At 47.6% G+C, this 12,188-nt stretch overlaps 1 protein-coding gene across 9 annotated transcripts in view; it reads right to left on the reverse strand.

The window, feature by feature from the left end:
• Positions 1-12,188, reverse strand: part of LOC135904590 (uncharacterized) — a 900,492-nt gene that overhangs the window by 784,101 nt on the left and 104,203 nt on the right. For all 9 annotated transcript variants that reach the window (XM_070537279.1, XM_070537280.1, XM_070537281.1 and 6 more), the window contains exon 2: positions 5,727-5,839. In XM_070537279.1, coding sequence (XP_070393380.1) covers positions 5,727-5,839 — 113 coding nt within the window. The remainder of the gene's footprint in view (positions 1-5,726; positions 5,840-12,188) is intronic.

Here is a 12,188-nt window from a genome sequence, read left to right on the forward strand (position 1 = left end):
TTCAGAAGATTCATTGTCTTCATGCACTTCGCCTTCAGATATTTCAGGTGGGGGATAAATGTTAATTTAGTGTCTAATATGAGGCCCAAAAATTTATGCTCATGGCTCACTGGGAGCTGTTGTCGATTAAGGTAAATAGCGGGTTCAGGAAATACACCTCTCTTGTTCGAGAAGAGAACGCACGTACTTTTTTGCGGGTTTAATTTAAACCCATTCTCGTCAGCCCACATTGACAATTTGTTTAGCCCAAGCTGTACATGTCGCTCACAGATGGAAAGACTGCATGATTTAAAACCTATTTGTCCGTCATCTACATACACAGAATAAAACATTGTACGTGGTATGATAGTGTAGAGTGAGTTCATTTTTATAACGAATAGAGTGCAGCTAAGCACGCCACCTTGCGGTACACCTGTTTCCTGTGTAAATAGACGAGATAGCACATTACCAACTCTGACGCGGAACGTGCGGTTAGACAGGTAACTCTGGATGACATTCAGCAAATTACCTCGGACTCCCATTTCGGCCAGGTCACGGAGAATTCCGAACCGCCGCGTGGTGTCGTAAGCCTTCTCCGTGTCAATAAATACTGACAAAAAGAACTGCTTGTGCACAAACGCATCGCGAATATTCGTCTCGATGCGGACAAGGTGATCAGTTGTGGATCTACCTTCCCTGAAACCACACTGTAGGGGATCTAATAGTTTGTTACTTTCAAGAAAATGAAGGAGACGCCGGTTAACCATTTTTTCAAAGAGTTTACATAGGCAACTTGTCAACGCTATAGGTCTATAGCTGTTGACTGAAGTTGGATCCTTGCCGTCTTTTAGTATTGGAATAATTATTGTTTCCTTCCAGGCGGATGGAATGTAACCAGCGGAGAACACAGAGTTGAAGAGTGACAGTAGGGTTTTGTGGGTTTCAGGGTGTAGGTGTGTGATCATTATATACAATATCCTGTCACTTCCTGGAGCAGACTTGTTACAGCCATTCAGCGCAGCCTGAAATTCCGCCATGCTAAATGGGCGGTTGTAAGGTTGGTTGCTATTTCCTTTCCGACCCAAAGGCAGTCGTTCCGCTTGTTGTCGGTATCTCAGAAATGTGTCTGAATAGTGGGATGAGCTAGAAATCTTTTCAAAATGTACCCCTAGAGAGTCGGCTTGGTCAATGAGTGTGTCTCCTTGTGTATTTACCAATGGTAGAGGATGAGTTTCGCAGCCTTTTATTTTGTTTACCCTGTTCCAGGCTTTTCCCTCGTCTGTATAAGAATTAATGCTAGAGATGTATTTTTGCCAGCTTTCCCTTTTGGCAAGGCGGCGCGTTCTTCTACCTTCTGATTTTATTTTCATAAAGCTGATCAAGTTCTCGGTAGTTGGGCAGTCGCGAAGGCGACCCCAAGCCTTATTTTGATTTTTGCGGGCTTCCTTACACTGCTCATTCCACCAAGGAATACGCCGTTTAGAGGGTGATCCATTCGTTTGAGGGATACATAGTGATGCAGCATCAGTTATAAATGCCGTCAAATATGATACTCTATCATCGATTGAGAGGGTACAGATGTCATCCCAGGTCAAATGCGTCAGCTCTCTGTATCGCTTCCAATCAGCACAGTCGACCTTCCAACGTGGCAGATGTGGGGAACACTTATCGTCTTGTGTTAATTTTAAGAGAATTGGAAAATGGTCACTACCATATGGATTTTTGATCACGTTCCACTCCAGATATGGCACTAGTGTACTTGATGCTATGCTTAAGTCAATAGATGAGAATGTTTTATTTGCCACGCTGTAGAATGTAGGTTCTTTCTTGTTCAATATGCATGCATTGGAATATAAAAGGAACTTTATAATAAACGCCCTCTTGCATCACAACGAGAATCTCCCCAGAGGGTGTTGTGTGCGTTTAAATCACCTACTACAATGTAAGGTTCGGGGAGTTCTTCGATAAAACTCTGGAATTCTGTTGTAGAAAGTTGATGGCATGGAGGGATATACAAAGAGCTAACGGCTACTAACTTATCAAATAGCACGACTCTGATTGCCACTGCCTCAAGGGGCGTTTGCAGATGTAAATGTTGGCAGGCGATACCCTTATCAACTATAATAGCAACACCGCCTGACGAGGCGAGAGCGTCACTGCGATCTTTACGGTAAATGGCATATTGTTTCAGAAAGTTAGTATGTGAAGGATTGAGGTGTGTCTCTTGCACACACAGCACCCTTGGATTAAACTTGCGAAGGAGTTCCTTAATGTCATCAAGATTGTGTATTAGACCTCTCACATTCCAATGCATTACCTGTGTGGCCATATTGGATGTGTTTTATGGTGTGTGTCAAGAGATATTAGGTTGGCTCAAGGGACCTTTCCAGGCCCCTTGATGCGGGTTATTTCCTTTTTGTTGGCGCGCTCCAGGGAGCAACGCCGTTCTTTCGGCGTCTGAGACGCCGGAGAAGTTTTCGTTATATCCATCGCCTCTTCAGAGGCGCTGGATGACGCCCGCTCGGCGGGCACTCTCGGGAGTTTGTCGGGCCTGTCTGCACGAGCAGTGGCCCTGGGACCAGCAGGCTCGGAGGTCTGCTGGCCCTTCATGGTAGGGGGCGGAAGAGCACTAGTTGCTCCCTCCAGGGGGGCTGATGGCGTAACCGCCGTCACACTCCCTGTGACTTGCGCGGCCGCCAGAGGATGTGGCGCTGCCCCCCGGCGCGTCACATCACTGTAGGACGGATTCGATTGGTGGTGGACAGAAAAACGCTTGCGCGCTTCTGGAAAAGAAATGTTTAGTTTGACCTTAAGTTCGATTATTTGTTTTTCTTTCTTCCATGACGGGCACGATCGCGAATAGGCGGGGTGGTCTCCGTCACAGTTAGCGCAGTGGGTTGCGGAAGAACAGTTATCTGATGTGTGGTCTTTAGATGAACATTTTGCACAAGTAGCACGCCCTCGGCAGCTCTGAGATCCATGCCCAAAACGCTGACACTTGAAGCATCGGCGCGGATTGGGGATGTATGGTCGTACCCGAAGTTTACAATATCCGGTCTCTATCGAATCAGGCAGTTCACTTGTTCCGAACGTTATTATTACATGTTTTGTTGGGATTTCCTTGTCATCGCGTCTTAACTTAATTCGTTGCATTTTTGCATCTCGTTGCATCTTGGACGCCTGACAAAAGATACAGAAGGACACGAGATTCAAGACTTCAAGTGACACTGTGTGTCGTTCGTCTGACATTCCGAAATGCACTATACATGAATAAAATAGCATGAACATCTAACACTTTCTACAACATACCTGGCAGAATCGTGGCTAATGTTGTTTCGCTGGAAAAGTTCCCAACCGTATGTGGGCTTTATTATCCATGCAATTCTTGTGATGGGGCTCAACACAGGATACAAAGATACAACACAAAGCAAGGAGAGCAAATATCAACGTCGATTACGTAGATTACGTAATCAACGTAGATTACGTCGCCTACCACTGTAGGCGACGTAATCTACAACCCGATTCGGTCTAAAGCTGCTGCCATTCAGAGAAAACTCATTAGGGACCTTGGCGCCCACGCTCTTTGAATTCATGTTGCGAAGCTTGTAGGCGCAAAACAACTCACGCCACTATACTCATATATAAATGTCATTATTTTCCCTCACTTTCTTTTTGGCTATTAAATTCGCAGGTTTCAAACTCGGTTACCGAAAAAAAAAGCCGGAGAAATATTTGTGGTATTAGTGAGCCACCCGTAAATCCCAAGCCAAATTCGTGAACACAAAACGTTGTTTCTGGCGCATTTTTCTTGGGTCTATTAATGAACCACTTACTCAGCCATACTGTTCTGATGCAGTCCGCTTATTTGTTTTGTTTCCAGCACAAAACTTATTCACATCTCACTTTCGTCTCACATACGGTCGCTAGCTCTCTCCGTGGTCGGCGGTCTTTGAGTTTACCGATCTTTAGAATTTCTTTTACGTAAAAGAAAAAAAAAGTGAATGGTATTTCTTCATTTAGCAAAGCAGGGTGCATTTACATGATGCAACGTGCCGTCTTAGTTGTGATGACGGTTCAACGTGACTAGTCGAGCTATTTCGTGGCACAACGGGTTGGCATAAGAGTTACACTAACAGTGTGGGTGCACTCTGGGTAACACGGCGATATTGTTGGTAGAGATGCACCTGAATAATCCCTAGATATATGAAGTACCGAACGGAACAAAAACAGTAACTATTCTACTGCACACTGAATGGAGCTATTTGTTCAAAAGCACCCAACTATTTTAGTGCTCAGGGGTTTGAAACGACGCATGACTATAAACCGATTGATTTATAAGGCGTACTAAGGAAAGACCCGTGGCAGGGCGCCGCAGATCAATGCACGTCAATGAGTTAAGCAACCGGAACTCCTGAAAAAGAAGGTTCTTTCACTCAATTTTTCTCTCGGTTTATTCACTTCCCTAGAGAGAAATGAGGAGAAACGTTTTCAGAGGTGCTAATAAGATGATACTTACGCTATTTAAGAACATTACCAACGTTTCATAAATCACTGTCTTGGTATCTTTAGCTTTCTGTTAGGACTAGCCTGACTGTTTACGTGGGAGTCACCCCTTATGGTTGAGTTGAGCGTTCGAAGTAGAGGTGCTTCGAATTCGCTGGGACTCGCGATCTAACTTTGTACACAGACAGCGAAACCTTGTGTTCCTTTCGTGAAGATCCAATTATAGGAAAGATGATGTTACCTCACCGTCGCCAACTAACGCGTCTGTTTAGTGGGGACGTCTGGCAACGCCGTCGTTCCTCCAAGTATCTGCGTTATTGGTTTCAGCGAGCAGAAATGAGGACGGCCCGAGTAAAAACAATCTGTAGGCATAACAAGTCTGTGCCATTCGTTAGCTGCAGTCTCTTTTTCTTTAGATAAGAGACTATAGCGGACTGATGTTCAGGGTATTGCAGTGGCATATCGATCGTGTTTTCGTCGCCGCTAAAATGAAGTTTGTGCTTTTTCCTAACTGATGGTCGAACTATCACATTTCGTAGGATTTATTAGCAACCTCACATTTGTCTGTGCTCAATCAGTAGACAAAACGCCGGCTGGACATTGTACACCTCTTGATAGCCTAGTTTTGCAATAGACAAAAAATAAAACTAGAGTGGCATATTTTACATCAGTTTCAATAGTGAAGGGGGAGGAAGTGGCCGAGTGCTGCACCAGCGCGGCAAATTCTTATTCTGGTGAAGTAGTGTCTTCGTTGAAGCTAAGTGGGCCTCCCTAAATTAGTTGAGCCTTGACTGGTATAGCCCCACTGGCTCTCGGCATTTTTATTTCTTTTTGCCGGCGCCAGAAAGTCGAAGATAGCATATAAATAATGAATGAAACGCTAACTAGGCTGATTTCAGGAAATTGAAGTAGGAAGTAAGGCACCAAGACAGCCAATAGGTAAACTCTCACAACTCACGAATGACCTAATAAAAGAACGACAAAGCATGAAAGTGTCGAACTCAAGAGATCATAAAGAATTCGCTGAACTGCCGAAGCTTCTAAAGAAGAAAAAAGTAAGCGATATACGGAATTATAAGGTCGGAAAGATTGAGGAAGCAGTGAGAAATGGTCAGACCATGAAATCACTCAGAAGGAAATTTGGCATAACAGAGTGAAATATGTATGTGTTCAAAGATAAGCAGAGTAATGTTATCAGCAGTTTTGGTGATATAGTGGAAGAAACAGAAAACTTCTATACTGACCTGTACAGTGCCCAGAGCAGCCGTGTGACGTCATTGGAAGTGTGGATGAATAGGACACAGAGGCTTCCGTCTATAACTATCGAAGAAGCTAGAAGGGCTTTGCCAGGCATGTCCTGGAGAAAAGCGGCAGGAGAGGATGGAATAACAGTCGATTTATTAAAAAATGGAAGATATACAATACTTGAAGCATGACTCTAGCATGCCCCATGTCCCAAGCATGCCCCATGACTCTAGGCGCCACAGAGAGTTGGAAGAACACATCATTCTACTAATCCATATGAAGGGAGACATTATAGAATTGAAGAAATATAGGCCCGTCAGATTTCTCTTAGTATGGTGTAAAATATCCTCCACATTAATTTCTAATAGAAACAGGACAACACTTGACCTTAATCAACCAAGAGAACAGGCTAGCTTCAGGAAGAGATATATTGCAATAGATCAAGTTCGTGTCATCAATCACTTAAAGGAGAAATATGAGGAGTGCAATAAACCTCTCTACATAACTTTAATAGACTATGAAAATAGATTAGATTCAGTAGACATACTAGCAGCCATGGAGGCATAGCGTAATCAAGGAGTAAAGGAAATATTGTGAAATATCTGCAAATGTTCCACAGCTACCTTAATTCTCCACAATGAAGGCGGAAACATACCTGTCAAGAAAGGGGTCAGGCAAAAAGATAATTTCTCCAAAATGCATTTCGCCACAGCATGCTTAAAGAAATATTCAAGCTATCAGACTGCGAAGGAGTAGGAGTGAGATCAACAGTGAATATCTCAACAGCCATCGGTTTTCAAATGACATTGTCGTGTTCAGAAGCACTGGGTGTGAATTCCGACAAATAATTGAGGACCTTAACCGAGAAAGCATAAGAGTAGGATTGAAGATTAATATGCAGAAGACAATGGCACTGTTCAATAGCCTGGCAAAGAAACGAAAATTCATCATCACCTGTTAGCATCTAGAGTCTGCGCTGCATTACGTTTAGCTAGGTTACTCATAGGGGACCCTGATCATGAGAATGACATCTACAGAAGAATAAAAATCGGTTGGAGTGTATTATGGCCAGCATTACCGAATCCTGACTGGCAGTGTATCATGGTCATTGAAAATAAATCTCTACATTCACTGCATCCTACAAGTGCTACCTTATGGGGCAGAAACGTGGAGGTTAACATTGACGCTCGGGAACAAGTGAAAGACCGAGAAAAAGAGAAATGGTAGGGAAAATGTTAGGCGTAACGTTGAGACAGGATGAAAAGGGTATGAATAAGAGAGCAAATGGGGATAGCCGATATTCTAGCCGACATAACAGAAAAACATGGAGCTGAGCAGGCCATATAATGCGTATGGTAGATAGCCGATGGACCCTCATTAGGAGAAAAAAAATGGAGCTAGGCAGGCCATATAATGCGTAGGACGGATAACCGATAGACCATCATTAGGGTTACATAACGGGTACCAAGGGAAAGCGAGCGTAGTCTAGGAGGTCATTAAGATAGGACCGGTAATGAAATGAGGAAATTTGAAGGCGCAAGTTGCAATCAGCAAGCGCAAGACAGAAGTCATTGGAGATCGGTGGGAGAGGTCTTCGCTCTGCATGAGCATAAATATGGGCTGCAGCTTATGATGATGATAGTATTTCAAATGAATAGACGTGCTAACGATAATATAGTACCTTCATGCTTTCTTTTAAAACGTTCTCGTAAATAAGAATTTTCTTTTTGTAGTAGAGGCCTAGCCATAAGAAAACTCCCAATTTCGAGAATCATATCAAGCCGTCTGAAGCCGTCTATGAAGCCGTCTGGCTTCATAGATTGCGTGTCATAAACCCGAATGACACTTCGTTGTACTGTCTAGCACCACACTGCCCCAGTGACACTCAGCGAGGCAAAGTGCACTCATTTGAACTGTCAGCGAATTTGCTCCTCTGACGAGGGTATAGCTACACGAGGTGGCACCTTCGGAAATTAAGTGGCTCCTCGTACGCTTTACCAGAGAAAACCACACTGGCTCTCTGTGGTTATCGGATGGACGCGCACCAATGCCCTGATGCGCGATCTGTTCGTTCCAAGCATGGATGCTCAAATAGGTTGCGGAGGCGTGAAGCGAGACTGGCGGACAAAGGCCCGGTGTCAAAGCCGCGCCGCCGTCTGCTGCGACGAAGTGCTGCAAGCGCTAACAAGAAAAGAGCACCTTTGCTAAGTCAGCCCCGCACGCTCTTAGCGGCCAGCGCGCGACCGGACCGTGCTGAGGGGAATTAATGGCCTCCGACAACGCTCCAGAGAACCCATCTCGAACGGAGAGAAAAAGCTATGAGACGCCTTGAAGAGCGTTGAAGCGTAGTTCGCCCCAGTTCGGTTCCGGACACTAAGAAAGGCGGGCAAGCAGGGTAGGTAGCGCCTTCGAAACGGGCAGTCGGGGTCGGCTTTCAGCCACCGACCAGTGACAGCCGTTTCGGTTGCCTTTCGAGCAACTATCCGGGGTCGCGGAGCACACGACACTGACTCGATGGGAAGCGGCCACTATTTTCTCGACCCGTAAAAAGAGAGCGAGGGATACTTCCAGCGGCCGGTCGGCGCTATCCACCGCAGCGCCTTTTGTCACAATTATTCCTCTTCCGAGCGCAACGGCGCGGCGTCTAATCCCTCCTGCGACTTCCTCGGACGAGGAACGCCGTTACGCCGCACAGCCTTCGAGCGACGAAGAGGGGTGATGTCGGCGGAGAAAATGGCCAGCGCGTGTGGGACAGTGAGGACGAGGGGAGCGGCAGACAAAGGAGAACGCGGTTCGCATTAGGAGGCAGCAGACCGCCGTCTCGCGCATTACCATCGGCGCCGCTTCTGCGCCTCTCGCTGGTCTGAACGGGTACAGTTTCGTGCGATGGGCATTCCTTCACGCCCCGCTTGCATCTCGCAGGGCACATTCTCCTGCCGCCGCCCCTTTTGCCACCGCTACGTCCTTCATACTCGCTTTTCTCCTGCATTTCTCTCTCCACCTGAATGATTCCGCTCGTCGCTTTAAGATATTTTGCCGCGCCTAGATGCTTGCCGTCCGGCTGGTTCCCCGCATGCCGGCTAGCGTGGCGCAAGAAGTACGTGGCGCACATTCTGTGCTGTTTCGGGCTGAGCGGAAGTGACAATGCTGCGGATAACGCGCTACTGCCGATGACAACCATTCTCATGACCAATGCGATGTGTCGATGGCTTGGGCGTGGCTCCTTTCTCTGCCGCATTTGGAACGACGCATGCTGTAGAGAGGCTGAGGCAAATATTGCCGAGCCCCATGTGGGCACAAAAGTGGGGGTGCCCGACCACGGGAACAAATCCGAGACTTTGATGTAGAGTGTGTGTATATATATATATATATATATATATATATATATATATATATATATATATTGTGAGCATTATTCATACGCTTCATATTCTCACCTGTACATACTCATCATCACCGTTTTGGGGCCTGGTGGTGGGGCTCTGTCTCGAGAGAATAAAGAAGAGACTGGCTGCCTAAACCTCGTCTCACAAGTGGTGGAGTGTGCTGTCCGGTCCCTTCGCCCTCTCGCTCCCGGTCTCTCTCCAGCTTCACCTACGCTACATCCCTGGAGCTCCGCTCGGGTCGCCGCCTCTACCTACTGCACTCGACCATGTCGCAAGACCAGCAGACCAGTACCTCGACATCCACCTTGCCGACTCCTGCGGGAACCCCTTCTTGGACAGTCACCACCCCTCAGAAGGATCCACCGGTATTTGCTGGGCTTCCAGGTGACGACGTTGAAGACTGGTTGGAGCTATACGAGCGCGTGAGTGACTTCAACCACTGGAACGAATCAGCAAAACTTGCTCACGTCGCCTTCTACCTAACCGGAGTTGCGAAAACATGGTTTTACAATCATGAGCTCGATTTGGTCAACTGGAGCATCTTTCAACACCAGCTACGCCAGATTTTCGCGAACTCGTCTGTCCGCTCCGATATCGCTAAGAAGAAGCTTGCTGAGCGTGTACAGCACTCAGGCGAGTCCTACACTTCGTACATAGAGGACGTCCTCGCCCTCTGCCGCCGCGTGAACACCTCGATGGCAGAGAGTGACCGTGTACGCCACCTGCTCAAGGGTATTGGGACTGCGGCATTCAATGCTCTTGTAGTGCTGAATCCCACTACCGTCGCCGACATCATCAGTACGTGTCAGCGTCTCGATGACCTTCATATGCTCCGCTTGCCCCCTGACACATCTGATTTCAAGGCGTCCAACGACAGCGAGCTACGTGCTTTGATTCGCTCCATCATCCGTGAGGAACTGCACGCCCAAGCTTCGTCCAACCCTCCTGAGGTCCATCTGACGCCTCCTGGTGGCGGCCTACGCCATATCGTGAGGGAAGAGCTAGCTGCAGTGACCTGCCCGCAAATCACGAGCCCGCACCCTATGCATACGCCAACGTACGCTCAGGTTGCCTCTATAGCGCCACCCCCCCAGCAGCCACCACAACAGGCACCTGCACCGCACATGTCCCTGAATCCTCTCACTGCAAGACCATCGCCTGTTCCGTCTTATAACACATGGAGCCCACCTCGACCGGTTTGTTACTACTGCGGCATCCGTGGCCACATTTCCAGGTTTTGCCGACGCCGTCAGCAAGATGAAAGACGTGGCTATGACGGCTTTGAAAGGGATCAGTTTTCTGGCCCTGTACCACGACGTCGGCGTACTGACTACGTTTATTATCCACCACGTTCCCCATCTCCACAGGACTTCAACACTGCCAGTTCATCGCGTTTCCCGCGTCGTCGCTCTCCATCACCGATGCGGCGCTCTTCTTCCCCTCTACGACCGGCTACTTCGTCCTCCGATCACCGCCCGGAAAACTAAATGGTGCAGCTTCAGGAGGGGAAGCTGCATCTTTTGGACAACGTGAAATGCCTCCGGAGCGCCCGTCAAATGTACTTTTGGTGTTTGTTGAAGGTGTCCGAATCGAAGCCTTGGTTGACACAGGTGCATCGCTTTCCGTTATTAGTGCTGACTTGTGTTCTCGATTGCGAAAAGTGAAGACACCGTATAATGGCCCTCCCCTTCGTTGTGCTAATGCAGTTCTTGTTCAGCCCTCCAGTGTTTGCACTGCGCGCGTTTTCATTGATGGCATCCTCCACCACATTCAGTTCGTCGTGCTGTCTTCGTGCACTTACGCGATGATATTGGGATGGGACTTCCTGTCCTCCGCATCAGCTTTAATCTCTTGCCGTCAGCGAACTATTCATATGACAGACACTGAATCTTCCTCCTCTGTCAATGATCACAGCCTGCGTTTTGTCACGTCTACCGACTGTTTCATTCCCGCGGGCACTGAGCATATTCTGACGCTGACTTCCGACACTATTATTAATGGTGATGTGTTCCTTGCACCGAGTGGTTACTGCATTTCTGGTGGGCTTAGCCTTACTCCTAGCCTAGTACGGTTTCAGGACGGCAGAGCCTCAGTCGCTGTTCATAACCCTACTTCTTCGCCAGTTGTGCTCTCCCAGGGCTCTACTGTGACATGCTTTACTGACACCGAACCTCTTTCGCTGGTACCGCTTCACACCGAATCACCACCTTTGCCTACCACAACTGATTATCACACTGCTGCCGCAGCTTTAACGGCTGCGATAAATCCCGATTTGACCACTGCGCAGAAAGAAGACCTTCTGGCACTCCTGCACAAACACAGAGCCTTATTTGACGTCCACTCCAAGCTTCTGGGGCGCACTTCCGTCGCAGTACATCGCATCGAAACCGAAGGCAGTTCGGTTGTACGCCGCCGCCCGTATCGCGTGTCTTCCGCAGAACGGAAAATCATTGCGGATAACGTTGATGACATGCTCAAAAGAGACATCATTCGGCCATCCTCCAGTTCTTGGTCGTCTCCTGTCGTGCTGGTTCGCAAGAAAGACGGCTCCGTACGATTCTGCGTCGATTATCGAGCCCTTAATAAGATCACGCGCAAAGACGTATATCCGATGCCAAGAATTGACGATGCCATTGACTCCCTCCAGGGTGCAGAATATTTCTCTAGTCTAGACCTCCGATCCGGATACTGGCAAATCCCCATGCACGAAGCGGACAAGGACAAGACAGCCTTTGCAACGCCCGACGGACTTTACGAGTTTAACGTCATGCCATTTGGTTTATGTAATGCCCCTGCAACATTTGAACGCATGATCGACACAGTTTTACGTGGCCTTAAGTGGAAGACCTGTCTGTGCTATTTAGATGACATCGTTATCTTTTCTACAACTTTTAGTCAGCACCTTGAGCGCTTGGACGAAGTTTTCACTTGCATTTCCAACGCTGGACTCCAACTCAACACAACGAAATGCCATTTTGCCAGAAAGCACATCAAAGTATTGGGCCATCTTATCAGCAAAGATGGCATTCGACCGGATCCCGACAAGGTTGCTGCCGTGCATCGCTTCCCTCGCCC

The sequence above is a fragment of the Dermacentor albipictus genome, chromosome 4 (assembly GCF_038994185.2).
Source record: "Dermacentor albipictus isolate Rhodes 1998 colony chromosome 4, USDA_Dalb.pri_finalv2, whole genome shotgun sequence".
In the NCBI taxonomy this organism is placed as follows: Eukaryota; Metazoa; Arthropoda; class Arachnida; order Ixodida; family Ixodidae; genus Dermacentor; species Dermacentor albipictus.